This window comes from Pelobates fuscus, chromosome 2, assembly GCF_036172605.1.
Source record: "Pelobates fuscus isolate aPelFus1 chromosome 2, aPelFus1.pri, whole genome shotgun sequence".
Classification (NCBI taxonomy): domain Eukaryota; kingdom Metazoa; phylum Chordata; class Amphibia; order Anura; family Pelobatidae; genus Pelobates; species Pelobates fuscus.
Window position 1 is genome coordinate 388,136,979 of NC_086318.1, and position 23,097 is coordinate 388,160,075.

General features: G+C 40.6%; 1 protein-coding gene across 1 annotated transcript in view; it reads left to right on the top strand.

Annotated features, from left to right (window-relative positions):
• Positions 1 to 1,158: 1,158 nt before the first annotated feature.
• RAB3GAP2 (RAB3 GTPase activating non-catalytic protein subunit 2) overlaps positions 1,159 to 23,097 on the top strand; it is a 90,783-nt gene continuing 68,844 nt past the window's right edge. Inside the window, exons 1-5 of the mRNA XM_063443814.1 lie at positions 1,159 to 1,388; positions 17,681 to 17,745; positions 18,690 to 18,813; positions 19,986 to 20,067; positions 21,372 to 21,419. Of these exons, the coding sequence (XP_063299884.1) occupies positions 1,292 to 1,388; positions 17,681 to 17,745; positions 18,690 to 18,813; positions 19,986 to 20,067; positions 21,372 to 21,419 (416 nt within the window). The 5' untranslated portion in view covers positions 1,159 to 1,291. The remainder of the gene's footprint in view (positions 1,389 to 17,680; positions 17,746 to 18,689; positions 18,814 to 19,985; positions 20,068 to 21,371; positions 21,420 to 23,097) is intronic.

The following is a 23,097-nucleotide window of genomic DNA, read 5'->3' on the forward strand; positions in this document are numbered from 1 at the left end:
CTGGGCCTTCTGTGGCTGTCATTTTGGGTGGTATTTGCCTCAGGAGTAGAGTACCCATATCCCGCTGGTCCTTTGTGTTAACGGTCTGTAGTCTCTGGGATCAGCGTCCCATTGCTGGCGAGAGGCTGGAAGGTGTAGCTGTGTGGCAGTTGGAAGCGTTGGCGCCACTGTTTAGGTCCATTCTGCCAAGGAGCTCCTTGAAGTTAGTGGGAGCCAGTGTGTAGTAGTCCCCAATCCTGCGTTTCGGCTAAGCCAGCTTTGGGGTGGATAAAAAAAGGCATCTTTCGATGCAGCAGGAAGTGTCCGATCTGTGCTTGCTATTTTGGGGGCTGGATGGAGCCGGTTAGTTGTGGGATTTCGGCGGATTTTCTTGCAAGGTTGGGAGCAACCAGAAATGGCGTCCAGCCCGTCTCGCTTTCAGGCTCCGCCCCAATTGATTTTTTTTTTTTTTTAATTGAATATTGCCAGGATTTAATACCAGATGAAATTCAAGCAGCCAAACTCGTTTAAATGAGTCGGCTGTTCGAAATAAATCAGCCAATAAATATGCATCAGAAGCAGATTTATCCACCTTTTTTATTTACTAATCTTGTTACGATTAAAAAAACAAATTTAAAAAAATAAGCCTATGGGGGCAATATTGGCCCAAATTTCTATTGAAATATGCACGTTGAAAAAGAGGACGCAGGCTCACACATAGAGCCGTAGTACTTTCGGTGTTTGACGGTTTCCTATAACCTACGGATTTACAATAGTTTTGATGTGCTGCACTTTTTTTTCTCTTTGCTCTTATTGGGAGTAAAAGAAATAGCTAAAAAATATGAGCCTCCCTGCGCTGCCACATATTATCTTTGGTTTAGGGCGAATGAATTTAATTCAATGGGAATTTCCAGCGTCACGGTTTAGTCAATAATCAATTCGTGGCTGAATTGCTTGCTTAGCCACCCAACTAATCTACAAGATTTCTTATAATAAACGTGTCTATGCAAGCAATACTATTCCCGAATAGGAGAACACTAGCTTGCTTGGTAAGAGCCCAAACTGCCAGGAAGCACAATGGCGACTGAAGCGAAAAGCCGAGTCATGTGATCAGCCTGCCAGTTACTATGGTAATGGTGGAAGCCATGAGCGCAGTATGTGGCACGGAGGGAAGGGAGAGATGCGCATGCGCGGACCGACGCTGCAGCCTGACTGACAGCTCCCAGTGATGACGCAGTTCCGCTGGAGTTCCTCCGCAGCCTGAGAGTGACAGGAGCCGGTACCGGGAGGCGGACAGTGGGACCCCAGGAACATGGCATGCACCCTGCTGGAGTTCTGCCGCTTCCAAGATACCAAGCCCGTCCGGGACTTCCTGTTCCCAGAGCTCCGCGAGGAGAAGAAGAGCTCGGGTGAGTGATGTGGCCAGTGGAGCTCAGTTATACCCCGTGCCAGGGACCCCCTGTATGGGTGTCATCTATGCCAATAAATACAGCGTATACACGGCACACAGCCAGACTACTGCACGGGGTGAATATACTGTGATTAGATATAGAATGCAGTGTATACACTGCACACAGCCAGGCTACTAGCTATAGAATGCAGTGTATACAGTGCACACAGCCAGGCTACTAGCTATAGAATACAGTGCACACAGCCAGGCTACTAGCTATAGAATACAGTGCACACAGCCAGGCTACTAGCTATAGAATGCAGTGTATACAGTGCACACAGCCAGGCTACTAGCTATAGAATGCAGTGTATACAGGGCACACAGCCAGGCTACTAGCTATAGAATGCAGTGTATACAGGGCACACAGCCAGGCTACTAGCTGTAGAATGCAGTGTATACAGGGCACACAGCCAGGCTACTAGCTATAGAATGCAGTGTATACAGGGCACACAGCCAGGCTACTAGCTATAGAATGCAGTGTATACAGTGCACACAGCCAGGCTACTAGCTATAGAATGCAGTGTATACAGGGCACACAGCCAGGCTACTAGCTATAGAATGCAGTGTATACAGGGCACACAGCCAGGCTACTAGCTATAGAATGCAGTGTATACAGTGCACACAGCCAGGCTACTAGCTATAGAATACAGTGCACACAGCCAGGCTACTAGCTATAGAATGCAGTTTATACAGTGCACACAGCCAGGCTACTAGCTATAGAATGCAGTGTATACAGGGCACACAGCCAGGCTACTAGCTATAGAATGCAGTGTATACAGGGCACACAGCCAGGCTACTAGCTATAGAATGCAGTGTATACAGGGCACACAGCCAGGTTACTAGCTATAGAATACAGTGCACACAGCCAGGCTACTAGCTATAGAATGCAGTGTATACAGTGCACACAGCCAGGCTAATAGCTATAGAATGCAGTGTATACAGGGCACACAGCCAGGCTACTTGCTATAGAATACAGTGCACACAGCCAGCCTACTAGCTGTAGAATGCAGTGTGGACATCTGTGTTTAACTGTAGAATGCAGTGTGGACATCTGTGTTTAACTGTAGAATGCAATGTGGACATCTGTGTTTAGCTGTAGAATGCAATGTGGACATCTGTGTTTAGCTGTAGAATGCAATGTGGACATCTGTGTTTAGCTGTAGAATGCAATGTGGACATCTGTGTTTAGCTGTAGAATGCAATGTGGACATCTGTGTTTAGCTGTAGAATGCAGTGTGGACATCTGTGTTTAGCTGTAGAATGCAGTGTGGACATCTGTGTTTAGCTGTAGAATGCAGTGTGGACATCTGTGTTTAGCTGTAGAATGCAGTGTGGACATCTGTGTTTAGCTGTAGAATGCAGTGTGGACATCTGTGTTTAGCTGTAGAATGCAGTGTGGACATCTGTGTTTAGCTGTAGAATGCAGTGTGGACATCTGTGTTTAGCTGTAGAATGCAGTGTGGACATCTGTGTTTAGCTGTAGAATGCAGTGTGGACATCTGTGTTTAGCTGTAGAATGCAGTGTGGACATCTGTGTTTAGCTGTAGAATGCAGTGTGGACATCTGTGTTTAGCTGTAGAATGCAGTGTGGACATCTGTGCTTAGCTGTAGAATGCAGTGTGGACATCTGTGCTTAGCTGTAGAATGCAGTGTGGACATCTGTGCTTAGCTGTAGAATGCAGTGTGGACATCTGTGCTTAGCTGTCGAATGCAGTGTGGACATCTGTGCTTAGCTGTCGAATGCAGTGTGGACATCTGTGCTTAGCTGTCGAATGCAGTGTGGACATCTGTGCTTAGCTGTCGAATGCAGTGTGGACATCTGTGCTTAGCTGTCGAATGCAGTGTGGACATCTGTGCTTAGCTGTCGAATGCAGTGTGGACATCTGTGCTTAGCTGTCGAATGCAGTGTGGACATCTGTGCTTAGCTGTCGAATGCAGTGTGGACATCTGTGCTTAGCTGTCGAATGCAGTGTGGACATCTGTGCTTAGCTGTCGAATGCAGTGTGGACATCTGTGCTTAGCTGTCGAATGCAGTGTGGACATCTGTGCTTAGCTGTCGAATGCAGTGTGGACATCTGTGCTTAGCTGTCGAATGCAGTGTGGACACCTGTGCTTAGCTGTCGAATGCAGTGTGGACACCTGTGCTTAGCTGTCGAATGCAGTGTGGACACCTGTGCTTAGCTGTCGAATGCAGTGTGGACACCTGTGCTTAGCTGTCGAATGCAGTGTGGACACCTGTGTTTAGCTGTCGAATGCAGTGTGGACACCTGTGTTTAGCTGTCGAATGCAGTGTGGACACCTGTGTTTAGCTGTCGAATGCAGTGTGGACACCTGTGTTTAGCTGTCGAATGCAGTGTGGACACCTGTGTTTAGCTGTCGAATGCAGTGTGGACACCTGTGTTTAGCTGTCGAATGCAGTGTGGACACCTGTGTTTAGCTGTCGAATGCAGTGTGGACACCTGTGTTTAGCTGTCGAATGCAGTGTGGACACCTGTGTTTAGCTGTCGAATGCAGTGTGGACACCTGTGTTTAGCTGTCGAATGCAGTGTGGACACCTGTGTTTAGCTGTCGAATGCAGTGTGGACACCTGTGTTTAGCTGTCGAATGCAGTGTGGACACCTGTGTTTAGCTGTCGAATGCAGTGTGGACACCTGTGTTTAGCTGTCGAATGCAGTGTGGACACCTGTGTTTAGCTGTCGAATGCAGTGTGGACACCTGTGTTTAGCTGTCGAATGCAGTGTGGACACCTGTGTTTAGCTGTAGAATGCAGTGTGGACACCTGTGTTTAGCTGTAGAATGCAGTGTGGACACCTGTGTTTAGCTGTAGAATGCAGTGTGGACATCTGTGTTTAGCTGTAGAATGCAGTGTGGACATCTGTGTTTAGCTGTAGAATGCAGTGTGGACATCTGTGCTTAGCTGTAGAATGCAGTGTGGACATCTGTGCTTAGCTGTAGAATGCAGTGTGGACATCTGTGCTTAGCTGTCGAATGCAGTGTGGACATCTGTGCTTAGCTGTCGAATGCAGTGTGGACATCTGTGCTTAGCTGTCGAATGCAGTGTGGACATCTGTGCTTAGCTGTCGAATGCAGTGTGGACATCTGTGCTTAGCTGTCGAATGCAGTGTGGACATCTGTGCTTAGCTGTCGAATGCAGTGTGGACATCTGTGCTTAGCTGTCGAATGCAGTGTGGACATCTGTGCTTAGCTGTCGAATGCAGTGTGGACATCTGTGCTTAGCTGTCGAATGCAGTGTGGACACCTGTGCTTAGCTGTCGAATGCAGTGTGGACACCTGTGCTTAGCTGTCGAATGCAGTGTGGACACCTGTGCTTAGCTGTCGAATGCAGTGTGGACACCTGTGCTTAGCTGTCGAATGCAGTGTGGACACCTGTGCTTAGCTGTCGAATGCAGTGTGGACACCTGTGCTTAGCTGTCGAATGCAGTGTGGACACCTGTGCTTAGCTGTCGAATGCAGTGTGGACACCTGTGCTTAGCTGTCGAATGCAGTGTGGACACCTGTGCTTAGCTGTCGAATGCAGTGTGGACACCTGTGCTTAGCTGTCGAATGCAGTGTGGACACCTGTGCTTAGCTGTCGAATGCAGTGTGGACACCTGTGCTTAGCTGTCGAATGCAGTGTGGACACCTGTGCTTAGCTGTCGAATGCAGTGTGGACACCTGTGCTTAGCTGTCGAATGCAGTGTGGACACCTGTGCTTAGCTGTCGAATGCAGTGTGGACACCTGTGCTTAGCTGTCGAATGCAGTGTGGACACCTGTGCTTAGCTGTCGAATGCAGTGTGGACACCTGTGCTTAGCTGTCGAATGCAGTGTGGACACCTGTGTTTAGCTGTCGAATGCAGTGTGGACACCTGTGTTTAGCTGTCGAATGCAGTGTGGACACCTGTGTTTAGCTGTCGAATGCAGTGTGGACACCTGTGTTTAGCTGTCGAATGCAGTGTGGACACCTGTGTTTAGCTGTCGAATGCAGTGTGGACACCTGTGTTTAGCTGTCGAATGCAGTGTGGACACCTGTGTTTAGCTGTCGAATGCAGTGTGGACACCTGTGTTTAGCTGTCGAATGCAGTGTGGACACCTGTGTTTAGCTGTCGAATGCAGTGTGGACACCTGTGTTTAGCTGTCGAATGCAGTGTGGACACCTGTGTTTAGCTGTCGAATGCAGTGTGGACACCTGTGTTTAGCTGTCGAATGCAGTGTGCACACCTGTGTTTAGCTGTCGAATGCAGTGTGCACACCTGTGTTTAGCTGTCGAATGCAGTGTGCACACCTGTGTTTAGCTGTCGAATGCAGTGTGGACACCTGTGTTTAGCTGTCGAATGCAGTGTGGACACCTGTGTTTAGCTGTAGAATGCAGTGTGCACATCTGTGTTTAGCTGTAGAATGCAGTGTGCACATCTGTGTTTAGCTGTAGAATGCAGTGTGCACATCTGTGTTTAGCTGCAGAATGCAGTGTGCACTCTTTGATTTATTATGGAATTCAGCGCGTACTCTGTGTTTAGCTATAGAATGCTGTGTGTGCTCTGTGTTACCTTTAGTGCACCTTCATAATTGCCATGGAGCATAATAATTCAATCTCCAATCGAGGACTAATATTGTGAGAAAGTGTAAATGAGTAGGGATTAGATGCCTGCAAATGTTATTAGTGAACCTGTAATCATTTAAATCCTCCTTGCTATTTTAACGTCAGAAAATATACTTTTTTTTTTAAAAAACCCATCTTCTATGGAGCATCAGTAAGTTTTCGATATTCTTGCCTCTTTTCTTCTGGATCTAGTGCCCTATTAGACCTCCTTTTGTGAGCGGCAATTTACTGCATTGGACAGCCTCCGTTGGAAAGCTTAATAAGGTTTCTGAACTCCAGGCATGACCCCTCTAGCGAAGAGCGGGTAGGCAGGCATTCTTGTAGATAGACATCGGCATAGAGTCTATGCCGATACTCTCTCTGCCAGGTGGGAGGTGCAGCGCATATCTTAATAAAATATAAAATCTATTTGTGATTTTGTTAGCATAATATATACGGTAGATAAAATCACACGAGGAATCCATTTCCATGGAGTGAAAGTAAACATTACAGGTGTCCTCTAAATTAGGTAAAGGCCTGTCAGAACTTGGATGCATTAATGTAATTAGCAGGCTTAGCTTTTTAATACCATATCATGTTAGCAACACATTTTAGGGAAGTGTTTTATGTAACCATAGATTAATAAATATGGAACGATCTTGTCCTCTGTATTTAAAGTGAATATATGATATATATTATAGAGAATTTTAGAGCAGATTACTAAATACATATCTAATTTGCATTTTAATTAGCACTGTATTCAGTGTGTACAATTTACACTCCGTACACCGATATGTACAAGATGCATAAAAATAATACATTACATAGAGTTCTAGTGTCCACTGACTGTTGGATGTAGAGACAATCTCGTATATGAACATTTGTATTTTCTGTGAATGTTTGGTTAACAGTGCCAAAGAAGAAATGCAAAAAAATAAAATACATACATATAAAAAGGGACACTATAGACAGCAGGACAGCTTAATGTAGGATTTCTGGGGCATAGAGCCTGTCCCTCCAGCCTCCACATTGTAAATGTCACCTCTTCTGTGAAAATGCATTGTTTACACTGTTGCCCATGATAACATATAGTCACTATCACTCATACTCCTTCAAAGATTGCAGAACCAACATGCTCTGCATGGAGGTGCTAAACACTTACATAGTGAATCATTGCCTTAGTGGATTTGGATGAAGAGTTGCTGATTGGTGCAGTGTAGCGCGTGTGCAGCAAACGGGGAAACATTGGATTGGCAGACATCACGAGGATGATCTCACAGACACTAGTGCAACTATCCAAAGAAGATAATGTAAACTTTTTTTTTTTTTTAAATGTATACACACGGGGAACCTAATAACCTAAGTGGTTACCAGTATACTATATTGTCAGGAATACATGTATGTATTCCTAATCCTGTAATGTTCCTTTAACTGTATACAGGAGGCTTCAAATAGAGTGTTTTGCAACACAAATGTTGTTTGTAAAGTTTTAAAATCTTGATGATTACAATTGTGATAATTGGTGTTAAAGGGACACTATAGCCACCAGAACAATTCCAGCTTGTATAGTATGTTCCTGCAGGCTTTTTAACATTCTTTATTTTTTTGTATCAAGCCACAAGGGTACAAAAATATAGTACAAAAGATAAAAGGACATTATCACAATAGATGCCCCAACACTGTTAGACAGTATATATAAATGATGGCTTGAATGTTTTGGTTATTGAAAACGGTAGCGTGAACAGAGATCTAAACTGGGTATATCTCTTATATGCTATCACTTATATGCTATGTAGTGGATTATCCAGGTTATGGGAGTTGGCTAATGGGAGACATGTGCAAATGGTAACATTATCCCTGCAGGCCTTTTAATGTAAACAATGCCTTTACAGAGAAAGTGCCAACTCCAATGGCAGTCACGCCGATTGCCATTAGAGGTGCTTCCTGTGTCAGTGCTGCTCACGGTATAACACTGGTGTTCAGAGTCTCGATGCTCTGCATGGAGACGCTGAACATTCCTCATAGAGATGCATTGGTTTATAGCATCTCTACGAGGAGATGCTGAGTGGCGCAGCACATCGTTTTGCCGTGCATGTGCAATAGCCTCCCATTGCTTTCCCATGGCAAAGCATTGGATTGGCTGAGATCACCAAGTTTGATAAACTCAGCCATGGAGGCCTAGCGAGGCAGGGCCAGCTGCTGTGAGACTGGCGTGGGAAAAAGGTTAGTAATGTCACTACACAGCACATTTGTGGATAGCATCAGGCATTTCTCTATTGACTTCAATATAGTGATCTGTTTCTTGTGGTTGTGGTTATGATGCTAGTAGTGCCGTGGTGCCATCTCATGTCTATCTACTCAAACTGTTAAGCACCTAAGCAGTTTTGACTGCTTATTGTTGGATTTTGTCAGTCATTCCTGGAACTACAGCTGGCTGCAATGGCTATTGAGCATGTTGGAGAAATATAATTATTTGTTCCCTAAACAAATTACCAAATCTATATTTTTTTCCCAATCAGTACAATTTAGTTCCCATACCAATGAAGTTACATTCTTTTATAGATAAAGATTGGTTATTTTTTTCCTTGAAGTCTTTACTTTTTGGAACAAATCTTTTGTAAATGCTCCTCTTCTTACCTGATGTATGAACAGTGAGATCACTGGGCTAGTTTCTGAGTTTATCAATTATAGTACTTAGTACTTTAGTTTAAGCTCTCTCTCCATAATTGATGAGATAATGTTCTGGGAAGCGGGCCATGTTCACTTGCCTTACAATTTCCTGGCAGAAGATCCAGGGCAGTGAATGGTATGATGTAGAATGTGAATATAGTTTGATACATGAATAAATCTTCTTATTCAGGAACATTGAAATGTTTTAACAGTTTAGTAGTATCTATACCCTCAAACCAAACCTATGTATGTGTGTGTATATATATAACAAAAAAACAGTTTGCAAAAGCTAGAGAACTGCTACCTGCAGCCTTTCCAAACCCTTCCCTTTTTCCTGCTGGGACACACTAGCTAAGCGTGCCTGGCACTTCCGGTAGCTCTGTGGAGCGTATAGAAGAATGTCCTAGCTGCGTGTTTAACTCAAATTGGGATTATTCTCAAAACAGTGATTTGATCAGTGAAACTTTTTTACATTAAGAGATTTTTATTTTCATTTTTGGGTATTTAAAAAAAAAAAAAATTTCCATCACGTTTTTTTTTTTTTTTTTTTTTTTTAGGTTTTCACATTTTAATGTAAACTAACTCAAAACAAACAATTCTGCAACTAAAAGAAGAATGATTATGCATGTGGGAATGATTATGCATAGAAATCTGAAATAGAGTGTATTCACATAACAGTGATTTACAGTAATTTGACATTTACACACACATGACGCTGACACATGCACATTTACACATAGAAAACACTGACATGCACATTAACACACAGAGGACACTAACACACGCACATTATTAACACACAGAGGGCACTGACACACACAATTACACACAGAGGACACTGACACACACATCTACACACAGAGGACACTGACACACATTTTCATACTGAGGACACTGACACACATTTTCATACTGAGGACACTGACACACATTTTCATACTGAGGACACTGACACACATTTTCATACTGAGGACACTGACACACGCACATTTACACACAGAGGACACGCACATTTACACACAGAGGACACGCACATTTACACACAGAGGACACGCACATTTACACACAGAGGACACGCACATTTACACACAGAGGACACGCACATTTACACACAGAGGACACGCACATTTACACACAGAGGACACGCACATTTACACACAGAGGACACGCACATTTACACACAGAGGACACGCACATTTACACACAGAGGACACGCACATTTACACACAGAGGACACTGACACCCGCACATTTACACAAAGGGGACACTGACACACACACTCACTGAATTGAGATACATACTGAAAGACAGACTCTCACTGAATGAAACACTCTGACACACTCACTGATTTTACACATTCACATTCTCTCACACACTCACAAATTATTTTTATTATTATTGTTTTTATTTGTCTCTTCCAGCACTGCTTCTCCTTTCTAATCTTTGTGCTCTATCAGCAGTGCGGGAAGATCATAAAGATTACAGTTTCCTCTCTGCCTCCATTCTCACCAAGTCAGATACCTCCTGGTGAGCGCTAAGGTAGCCAGCTGGCCACCTCTTGTCATATCCTCACCAGTGGTTGAGGAACTAGGTCTAAACATACATTGGTTAAATAGAAATCGTTTAATTGATGTCTTGAGCAAGATTGTTGCACTAATGCTCAAGATGGTTGCAACAATATTTCAAGAGATACTCTATAGGCATCCAAACAACTTTAGCTTAAATGAACCGTATAGTGTCAGTAATACAAGCATGAATTCTTAACCCTATAGTTATAAAAGTAAATTTAGGTGGCCTGCCCTCCTGTCTGAAGAGTAATAGGTGATTTTACTCTCCTTATTTCCCGTGCCCCACTGGTCTCGTCGTGGCTGGCCCGCCCTGCTCTGCCTCCTTGGCTGAGATCATCAGATTTGACAATCTCAGCCAATCCAATGGTTTCCCATAGGAAAGCATTGTGCGGATATTGCACATGCACAGCAAAACACAGCACTGCACCAATCAGCATCTCCTCATAGAGATGCATTGGATCAATGAGGAACTGTCACTTCCTAGGATCTGTAATATTTTGTTACTTACCCGTATGTTTAACAAATATTTGTAAAATGAAATAAAATAAATCTACACCTCTTTATCCTAAGCCTCGATCTTGGCTCCCTGAGAATTATTGATGTAGGCTCTGTCATGCCATTCACCATAGTAAACATTTTATGAAGGAAAGATGAACACAAGATGTAGGTTATTTTCAATGTTTTATTCAACAATGTAAATCCCAGAATTTCCCTTTAACGCTTTTGAGTCTGTGAGTTAACCCTATAATAAAGGGTGACTACTTATTTAGAATGTTTGTTTTCTTTTCTTTAGCATGGTGAATAATGTATTGTGTGTGTGTTTGTGCATTGTCCTATGTAAGATTAATTAAACATATCATTGATTTATAATGTAAAGGTATGAAAAGATGCATAAATTATAAATTTCCCTTTACCAGAAGGAACTCTGTAATGTTTGCGTGGCAAAATCGCTTTAAACCTCTTTATCCTGCAACTAGTCAGTGAATATCCTGTTTTTTATTTGTCTATCCTATAGTGACAATGACTCACCTCGACGCTCAAAAATTATAAATAGAATGTGGGATCTTTTTTTCTCCCTCTCCTGTCTCTTCTGGCCCGGTATTAGTCACTAAGCTGTATGTGCATATATTTTCTTTCTTCTTTTTTTTTTTTTTTTTTTTTACACATTGCAGAGCTAAAAAATCTTTCTACGTCAATACCGCAAGATGCTCAACGGAATCTGGAATAGATAACTGCAGTCGGAATTCTTTCTCCTAAATGAAAAAGTACCATAGCTTACCATAGTATTTATGCGGAGGTTATACCTGTGTACTAATTATTATAATTGCTGTATAATCTGCAGTGACTTGTTCCATTGACCCTACTGAATTTCAATAGAGGCTTAATGCACAAACTGGGGGTCCTGGGTAAATTCACTGTTTTTTCCTGCACACAAATCTGCAAAATTTCAAATCTCCCACGCATAAGGAGTTCCTGATTTAATTGAAAAACAGAGTAGACAGATCAGATCTTTGAGAAAGAAAACCTTACAAAAAAAAGTTTAACTGTCTGTAAATCTGTGTGTTTTAGTATTGTGTATTATATTTTCATTTTGTGAGTTTTATACTTCAGATTAATAGTTCATACGCTCCTCATTACATACACAATATTCACATTGTCATATTTATTTTAAAACTATTCTTTACTACCTTCAATCAGGCTTGTTCTCTAATATGGGATTGACTGACTTAAATATCAGTGTCTACATGTTTCATTTGAGATTTAACCCCTTAAGGACGGCGGGCGTTCTATGCCGTCCTTTTTTAGGCGGTCCTAAACTTCGGCGGGTGGTATAGAATGTCCCTGCCGTCCTTTGTACTTACCGGGCTCTGCCGTTCCTGGGGTCCTGTACTTACTGGTGGTCGCGATCCTGGGGTCTGCCTGGGATCTCAGGAAGACCCCCTATGCTCAATCACCCCCGCCCCCCGGTCATGTGATCGCGGGGTCCTCGCGATCACATGGCTGGAATAGCCAACTTATGCAATGCCTCTCAGGCTGTCCCCCTCATGCCTGTAAAAAAGTTTGTAAAAGTTATAAAACAGTTTTGAAATGAAATAAAAAGTACTTAGATCAAATATATAACTTTGGCCATTGTTTGTGACTAAGTGGCTACTAGAAAAGACTAGACATACCACATTTGTAATACATTGGGTTGTCTACTTTTGCAAATGGTATGCCATCAAGGGGGTAATTTTCATTCCTGGGCTACCATTCGGTCTCAAAGGCAACATAACCAGTCTGGCCAATGTCAATGTGTATAAACTGGAAAAATTTAATGTGCTATATTTGACCCTGTAACTTTCCAAAAAAACATAAAACCTGTACATTTGGTGTACTGTTTTACCCGTGAGACATTGCTGAATACAAATATTTGTACTTTATTGCAGTAAAAGCAAACCGTATCGTGACATTCACAGTAAAAATGACATGCAGAATTTAAAATAAAAACAACTAAATTTTTACATTTCTCAATTTTGAAAATATTTTATTCATATTAAATTGTGTTTAATATACAAATATTTGATGGGACACGAAAGCCCTGTTTCTCCTGAACAAAATGATATATAATAAGTGCACATAATATGAAAGAGATGAATTACTCCTGAACAGACATATAGCTCAAATTCAAAGTTTTGTTTGTTTTGTTTTGATCACAACTTATACAACTGGCTCAGTCTTTAAGGGATTAAACTTTATACATTTTTATATAACTTTAGTATTTGAGATAGATATATATATATATATATATATATATATATATATATATATATCTATCTATCTATCTCAAATACTAAAGTTAAATTGCAGCTTAACACAAAATGCATTGCATATCTATCGTAATTACACAGACTGCCATTATTTGGCAGAGCTGTCACCATTAGGCCGGTGACATAGCTCAGTGGGCTAATGCATCAGCAGAATTTGTTCTAACCCTTGGGTCGCAGGTTCAAATCCCAGCAAGGTTGGCTCGGCCCTTCATCCTTCCGAGGTAGATAAAATTAGTACCATTAAATTGGGTGATAGTAACAACCCCTGGATGTTGGGCTAAGGTAACAGGACGTACTTGGAAACCAGAGTAATCTGAATGTAAATACTTTGTTTATTATTATTATATAACATTATTTTGGAGATAATAGAGTGCTATAGGAAAACGTATGTAGTGTGTCTCAGTCTGATGCATCAGTCAAGATTTCTTCTGTAAATCAGTGGTCAAATTGGCTCCTAATCCAGCTTTGAGGGACTTGAAGAACAGGTATTATTTTGCTGAGTTCAAAACAGCTGCCATGAACTGAGAACACCTCCGAAACAACCTATACCGACCACAGACAAAATATGGCACAATGCTGGTCTGTGTTTTATTTGTTTTTTTTTTTTTTCCTCTAAACAATATTTTCTATTGGACCATAGTGTTGATTCAGTAGAATGTTGTGTCAAATCAATCTTTGATAATTTAGCATTTTTGTGACATAAAATCTTATCTAGCTTCTTTAACTACCGAAGACAAACTAATTTGCTATCCACCCCTCTTGATATTCAAAAATTTGAAGTAGACTTATTCTATTCTTAAAGAAAAAGTGAGTTAAAAAAATAAAATGTGTTATAACTATATTTCAACTAGTTTTATTTTTGGCAAATACTCTAAATATGAGCTATGGGTGTAATATATTTAGTTTAGCCGAAATCACTGTTGTGCTCACCTTGCACATCAGATTTGGGGAGTTGACACTGAGAATCATCACCATCTAAATAAACTGTGTAGAAATAGATATAGTGAATAAGCTTAGTGGCGTTACTAAGGTAAACATTATAGTGACTTTGTAAATAGAAATCACCAAAGGGGGAAAAGGATACAGTAATTATACTATTTTACTCTGCACCATAATCTTAGTGTGTAACTTAATTCAGATTCAGTTATGCTTCTGCATTTTATAATGCTGAGGAATTTGGTCATGAATTATTTATACATTTGTGACAGATTGTAATGTTTTTTTTTTTTTTTACTTAACTGTGATTTGAGATGTCAGTGCCAGGGGTAGCCTCGGGAAACTTGTGAAGCCCTAACCTTTACCGACTGGTTTTAATGGTTTTATATGAGTAAAGAAGACTGTGAAACTATGTCTTTATTGTTTAACCTTTTGATCTTTTATTTAACAAAGATTTTTAGATATTCTTTTTTTAAAATCTGTATTGTGTCTGCAATTACTCGATATCCTTGAGAGCGGAGTATTTTTGTGTATTTTGTAAACAAAAGATCAAACCATAAAGACATGCTGAACCCAGAGATTTTATTTTGAAGATGGAATACTATATGTTGATGTTGATAATGGTTTTTATTCCATCAGCTTTATTTACTAAAATGAAAATTGAAAGTCCATTTCAAATCTAAAGCCAGTGTAGCTGTACGGAAAGTATAGATACACAAAGGAACACAAATGTGTATTCCTGACACTATAGTTTGGAAACTTCCATTTAGGTCCCTGGAACCCTTGTCCCCGGCCAAAAAGGTGTAAAACTTACCTTTTCCAGTGCTGGGCAGATCGGTCAGTGCTGTTTTGCCTTGTTGGCTGAAATCATGAAAGTTGGATATGCTGAATGACAGCACTGTGCAGCACTGACCCAGGAAGCACATCTAGTGGCCGTTAGAGGTGTTACTAGGCTCTAATGTAAACACAGCGTTCTCTATAAAAAGGCAGTGTTTACAGCAAAAAGCTTGCGGGGAATGATTATACTCACCAGAACAACTACATTAAGCTGTAATTGTTCTGGTGACTATAGTGTTCCTTTAAATTTGAAATTCACCGTAAATTCTCACTTAAGTGAATAACAATGTCTATGTATTTTTTTTAAATCCATGTAATTTTTCTTTGTCTCCACAAGCAATGTGTTAATATAGGGAAACTCAAGGCTTGTTGGCAGCTGTAGTTGGCAACAGTAGAGGTATTTTGTAATACATGTGTTGGATCTTCCTCTTCCAAGCTCTAAATGTAAAATGCTGGCTCTATGGAGAAGTAAAAACACACAGTTCCCTCTCCTCCTGAACCATGCATTATTGCTAATCTCTACTTGGCAGACAGGTGTCTCGTCTTAACTCGTTAACTGAAGTGCACAACTTTTACTGATCTATTCATCATCACTAGATTGTCCTACTTATGTATTCAACTGTTATGCCTTTCAGAATTTTTCAATGTTTCTTTGGTGATATGACAATATGTGACTTATGTTTTCCAGTAAACCTTTCCTATTGTTTATATGTAATAAACATTGATTTGCCAAGATTTGAAAACCAATACAACATAACAAATAATTAAAAAAATATAAATAATAAAACCACTTACAGGTGAAATAAATAGTACAGAAGAAAAATGAAAAAAGCCCTACTACCTCCTCCCTGCTGGGGAATAACCCACAATTGATGAATAACAAAAAATGAAAAAATGGAACCCCAAAAGGCCCCTAATTGGGAGAGTAGTGGTGAAAAGGGAGTCCCTGCCTTTAATAATCCTAGGGATATAGGGGAATAAAATAGACAGGAAGAAAAGACAGGGTACAAGGATTAGATGTGTAATAGCACATACAAATCCTACCAACTACTAAACAGGGAGATAACCAAACCCAAGGTGGTTGGTATGAATTCCTCCAAGCTGCAAAGTGTAAAGGTATAAGTAGGTAGAGGAAGGAGTAAAGGGTAAGGGTGGAGGAACACCTCCAGGGGGGGGAGGGGGGGAGGGGGGGAGGGGGAAAAAAACAAAAATTCCCACAATCAAAACCCCCCAAGCCCCAATCCCAGTAAAGAACCTACTGTCTGAGAGAGGTCCTAACCCTATTTTGCCTCGGCACAGTGAACTCCACAAGTGCCTACCTGTTACCCTTCTGTCTCCCTGGCTAGGTAACTAAAATTACAAATCAACTTAAATTAAACTAATCCATAAGTGCTACCTCAGTGAACAAACTGACCAAAATAAAATAAAAAATGAATGGAAACTCGACGCGCGTTTCAGCGTGCTAACACTGGAGGTGTTCCTCCACCCTTACCCTTTACTCCTTCCTCTACCTACTTATACCTTTACACTTTGCAGCTTGGAGGAATTCATACCAACCACCTTGGGTTTGGTTATCTCCCTGTTTAGTAGTTGGTAGGATTTGTATGTGCTATTACACGTCTAATCCTTGTACCCTGTCTTTTCTTCCTGTCTATTTTATTCCCCTATATCCCTAGGATTATTACAGGTGAAATAAATAACATTGATTATATCGTTGCTGTGGCATCTGTCAAGGGGTGGGATATATTATTCAGCTTGTGAACGGTCCGTTCTTTAATTTTATGTGTTGGAAGCTGGAAAAATGGGCAAGTGAAAAGACCTGAGTGACTTTGACAAGGGCCAAATAGTGATGGCTGGACAACTGGGTCAGAGCATCTCCAAAAAGTCTTGTGGGGTGTTCCAAGTATGCAGTGGTTAGTACTAGGGATAGACCAATTATCGGCCAAACCGATAACCCCTGTCCAATGCCGAAAGTGCCTTCAATTGGAAAAACTGCGATAGAACTGGACCATGGAGAAATGGAAGAAGGTTGCCTGGTCTGATGAATATTTTTTTTAAAACCACCTTAAAAAAAACATACTGTTTCTTTAAATAAGTGTTTTGGGCATTTTTTTTCCAATGTTAGTGCGTAGTATACAATTTAACAAGATTGGCGTGCTGACAAATAAGAGTTGACTGAATTCACTGTCAAAAGCTTGTCAGCAGGATGAAATCTCACAAAGCTCTTGTACATATAATATGTCTATATACAGAAAAAGGTCTACAGAGCTTTAACTAATGGTTGCAGGAGGAGACCAGTTTAATATAATAGCATTTACCAGGGCTATAATGATCGTCTGTAATACCAAGTTCAAATGGTTTCTTTACAACTCTGCAATAAACACACATCGTTAAAACTGATATCGTTTTAAAGTGGGATCATAAACCATCCATAACACTTAGAACCTAGCTACGGATATGATGCTAATGCATTTCTAAAACGTACATGGCAAAACCTCTTTTGTATAAGAACCGATGCAGGTTTATTCACTAAACTCTGTATTTTAGTAAATAAAATCTGGATTGTAAAATTGAGGCTAAAACAACCAAGCTGCAACTAGAGCTATTTTGTCTGTCTGTATTTTACTATTTTGATTTAATTTGCTTAAAAAAATAATTTCAATTTAGTAAATAACCCAGGGAAGGCTGTGCATGACCAGGGAGCCTCATTTCAGGTGTTCTTTACTTCGTTACCCTCTTACCATCAAATGCGTGGGTTATCTGTGCAGTTTATTTTAAAATCATTTAATGTGATAATATATAATTCTGCAGTATGCTCAGCCCTTAATGAACATGCCTTTCACATTCCATTTCCAGATAATTTGGCTAACTGGCAGAATGAAGATTGGGGTGCTTGGGAAGACAATGACAACAAAGTGCCTGTAAGTACTTTTATCTGTTACTTTGAATTTGTTTAATTTCTGACAAATGAAAAATAGCCAAAACTCCCATCTGGGACAAAAGCGAATGCCCAAGTGTACAATTGGGCATCTGTGGGAATTTCACAGCGCTATCTAGTGTGGGCAGATGATGTGTCCTGCAGAACCTTTATCGGGCAACGCTAAGATGGCGGCGCTTAGGACCTAGATCCGGACAAGAAATAAAAAGGGTAAAAAAAGGTGAAATGTGGGACCTAGAGGCATTTGTGGGTGACTAGGGGGGCAATCAAATTTAGAGTAGTTGGAAGAGGGGGATTAAAAAAAATAAAAAATGGATGCAGCCATGACAGTGCCGCTTTAACAGTTTCACCAGAGCATTTCTTGAATACAATTCAACGTCTTGAAAAAGACCCGAAATGGGTCAAACAGTTGATTTGGATGTACACAGCTTATAAGATTTAAACTGTGGATCGATATTATCTGAACTATGATTACTTACTATTGTAATTATATAATAAAATGTCCTGAAACGTGGCATATTGTGGTCCAACTATGAGACGAGACACACTCTGATCTATCTTACAGTCCTCTATTGTCAGCTCTTTGGAGTATCATTAACCTCTTGATGCTGTCAACATTTTTGATAGTTCGTCTCATTTGCACTGTGGGATCAGTTGGCACAATAGTAATGCCATTTGCCACTTTTATTAATAAAATGCATAGACCCACTTTTAAAATTTACATTTAAGAAAAAGAGGTGGATATAAGTAACTTCATGTAAAAAAACAAAAAAAAACATTGGAAGTCAAGTGTGTAAAAGAGATAACAACATCCAATCAAAACTTGTGTTTATAAGAGATGGCTCCACACTCCAAACCCTATATTGTCATTTATATCTGTGATTGCAGCATTGTTTGTTTTATGATTTGTTCTGTTCTATTGTCCAGGAAGAAGAGGAAGCCTCTGGCACAGCACCTAATTTCTACTGGCTGCAAGACTGTGTCTTGTCCTTGTCACCTACTAATGATTTGATGGTGATAGCACATGAACAGAAAGCAGTGTTTTTAGCACGTAAGCAAATGTTATATTACTCTTTTATCCCTTTGCTTTTCTGATTTTGCGATTGAAAATTTCTCTGAGCCATAGGTTCCTCTCCTTTGGCTTTGAAGCTATCACAGACTATGTTTCAAATCATGCTAAACCAGGCTTGAAGCATTGCTGATCCATACTACATGCTCAGTTTAAAATTTTCAGCCATTGGACATTTTTTATAGAATGGTTAGATTTCAGTGTACTGGCTTTGTTCGCCCATATTCAAATCCATTTTCATTCTAAAATAACTTAATAATAAAATAGAACAGATATCATTGTATGTGGGTGTAGTCAGGCTGTCAGTATTCAAACCGCCTAGAGACGCCAGCACTAATTGGATTTCTGTTTATTGTTTCACATACATGTTAATAGGGTGTATATACTAAGCTGAGAATTGTGAAAATGACCAATAAATTGCAAATTTGAGGTTAAACTAGCGAAACTGGCAATGTAGTTGAGTTGAAGAATGTTTCACAATTATCAGCTTAGTAAAATTTGTGAACACCAATATATTATAATCTTGTCAGTTTTTCCCCTCTGTATAAATTTACAAAGGTAGGGGTGTGCAAAATGTACCCTTAAAGGAACACTATAGTGTTCGGAATACAAACACTCTTTTGACTGTTTAGGCTAATACTGCCCCTCAGCAAACAAATTTATTTTTTTTGCTTACCTTGTAGCCCTTGCCGTGCCAATCTTCGCAATGCTGGTCTTGCATACATCAATGCTGATGACCTCCGCCAATCCAATGCATCCTCGTAAGGAAGCAGCGGGAGGCTAGTATGCTGCACCAATCAGATACTCTCGATGAGAGTCATTTGATTGAGTAACTGGGTCTGACTGTTATTCAATGGCAGCATCTCTAGTGACTGTTGAGAAGATAACCACTAGAGGTATTTTAACCCTGCAATCTTAACATTGCTGTATTTACTAAATGGCAATGTTTTAGATTAAAGGGTTAATACTAAAGGGCCACTACACCTGTAATGAAGTGGTATGGGAGCATTTGTCTGGCTTACTGTAAAAAAACAATGTAGTTGGTATTGATTTAGTTAATAAGTACACACTGTGCAGACTAATAAATGTAAGTATGTGATATGTACGCAAAAAAATAATAATATTTAATATATGTTTTGGGTTTGGAACCTCAGCAAAATGGAAGGCGAACGAGAAGGGAAGAGAGGACATGCAGTATGAGGTGGTCTGGAGCGGGTCTTTAAATGCTGAAAACAGGTACCGTGGTGCAGTTGACATTTAGAAGTTACCAATATTACCAATTTAATCTGTTTAAGCTCTAAGCTGTTTGTATGCCATAGATATATAAATAAGTGATGCAATAATCCATTCCCTGGATGTACATATTTAGATTTATGTTGTGCATATAAATGTGCTGAAATATTCTAATTATAAAGTTTAAAAAAAAAAAAAAAAAAAGCAAAACGTGCATTTATTCCATAGGTGATCTGCACTAAAATCATTAATGCAATCTGGTTGTGGTATTGGAACTCTGCCGAAATCAGGGCTGTATACAGAAACACATGCTCTGTGAGCTTTTAATCTTCTGAGTCTTAACCTCTGTCATTAGCCCAGAGCTCACTGCCAGCAATTGCAATCTGGGGTTGGACAGGTTTCGATAGTTATGGGGTTATTCACTAATGTGAGAATTTAAAGTGAATTCAAAACGAATTAAAACATTTCCAAGAAAAAAATTTCTAGCTCTGCTTTTTATTCAGCTACTCTGACCGTAAATTGAAATTCACTTTGAATTCACCTTGAATTCCCACTTAAGTTAATAAACCTTGATAATGTGGATGTGAAATTCCTGCATTGGCCGAACGACTGCTGGAGGGAAGTAGAACCTACACCCCTCCATTTTGAATTTAAATTGAAGAATCTAAGCATGATTTCATTCACTTTCCAGATCTTAAATCCCCTCCCATGTGCAGAGTTGTTAGCTCTGTTAATATCTAATTGAGAATGTTGTATTCTTCAGAGTTATATGTTAAATGTCTGGCCCAATGGTACCTATATAATGAAGCTATTCTACGCAAGCACCACTATGATAAGCTTTGTAACACATTATTATTATTATTATTATATTTATATAGCACCAACAAATTCCGTAGCGCTTTACAATGGTTGGACTAACAAACACGTAGTTGTAACCAGACAAGTTGGATACACAGGAACAGAGTGGGTTGAGGGCTCTGCTCAATGAGCTCACATGCTAGAGGGAGTGGGGTAAAGTGACACAAAAGGTAAGGGACGTATTAGGGAAGTAGATTGGTAGAATAGTATTCAATGAAGATGTTTCTGGATGTTTTTATTAGATTTTCACATTCAGATCTGATTAATAGTGCAAACAGTCGCTATAATTCAGGGATGTTAATCTTGTTTACTCATGTCTGGACTATGTTTCCCATGATGCTAAACCAGCTCTAAGGCCACTGATGATCTTAGAGATCTTTTCAGATTTGTGTTTTCTCAAACAATCCTTATCTGTACATTCTAATTCCATGTTCTGGTTTTTATTGCAGTGAATATATCAGCAGCGCACTATGCATTCCATTGGCAAGCCAAAAAAGGTATCTGTATGTGGACAGCATTTTTAAAATCAATATTTGCAATCATTTTTATATTTTTTTGTAATTTATTTGAGTTTATAATTTAATCAGTAGAGTAATAAGTAAAACAAAAGTGATTAAGAAACTAGCCCAATGATAGAATGGAAAGGATTATTTTTTTTATTTTTTTAAATACATTTTTTTTTTTTGTGTGTGAATCATTTTCCTGCTTGGCAAAAAGACTATAATCCAATGTCAGTGCCAGTAACATCGGCTAGGGAGTTACCATTGCACCCACAGCACATAAGCTGTGGTTGCTGTGCATAGAGAACAAAGGGACACTTTTGGGAGGTCTCTTCTGATCTCGCTTGTCAATCAATTCATTTTCATAGTCTATGCTGAAGAATTGACGGGCGGGTGGGAGAAGGACCTTTTTTGAAATCGTTTTTTTTCTTCCCCAAATCTATCATTTGCTAGAATATTTGCTTGCACATAGTATAGATGAAATGTTATGCAATTTCAAAAGAGTATACGTTGTAGGTACCATGATAAGTACCCTTTTTAAAGAATTGCAATTGGTTTCATGCCTCTTAATTGCATGAGGGGCGTACACTTTTATTTTATAACTGTGATGGCTAAACTTGGCACCCCAGATTTTCCAGAAGTACATTTCCCAATATGTTCAGCCTTGTGGCATGGGAACTGTAGTTTGTTAAATTTGGGATACAAATATTAGCTGTCAGTGGGTTATAATAAGATGCGGCTAGTAGGAATAATTTAAATTGATGGGCAACAATACTTCTCAGAAAAAGAATACAAACCACTGCCTTTGGTCAGGAAATATGGCCCAAGAGAGACCAGAATAAAATACCTTTACCCTTTAAAATTCAAACAGTTTTCTGGGGGGTGAGGCCTGACAGGCATGGAGGAGAGACGTGCATTGAGGGAGCTCCTCTCCTATACTGACTAATAAGCAAACTTTTGCTTAACCCAGCTTTATTTGGGTCGAATCCAGGGCCTCACCTACTACTTGCTCCAGCTGAGAAACACTGCAGGGCCCAAAGATTTGAGGTGAGCCCATCTGTGGCACGTCTCGGAACATGCGGCCTATGTTGCACGGGGCGGGAGAAGCGGCCGATCTCCCGGTCTGGGGGCCACGAGGATCCCCAGCAACACAGGGGAAAGGCAAGATGCCCTGTCCAGACTGGACAAAATCTTTGAAGATTTCTGGCAGAGAGTGGAGAGCAGGATGCAGCACCCCCCCTTAAAACAACTGGGTAGCGGCTCTACACCACGGCAAATACACACCAAGCAGCAGCCTGGGGCTCCAGCAGCACGCAGGCCTCCAACATGGCGGCGAACCGCGAAGAGCTCACCGATCCGGCGCAGGAAACCTACCAAGAGGGTCGTGCCGCGGCCCATCACGGAGACCCATCAACGAACTGCGGAACCGTGAATAATCGCAATCTGGTCACAAGGAACAACCTGTGGGCACACACAGAGACTCAGAGGACCACCCTTCCTCTTAAAGCCGCAGGACAATGCGATACCACTATCCGGCATAGGCTGATACAGGTGCCAGGGCTGCAGGGCCCTACAGCTGCAGGGCTGCAGGGCCCTTCTGTGACACAACTCTCATACACCCTTGAACTCCTGTGACACTACACTCCAGCATCTTTTTCCTAATCTCTGGTATCAC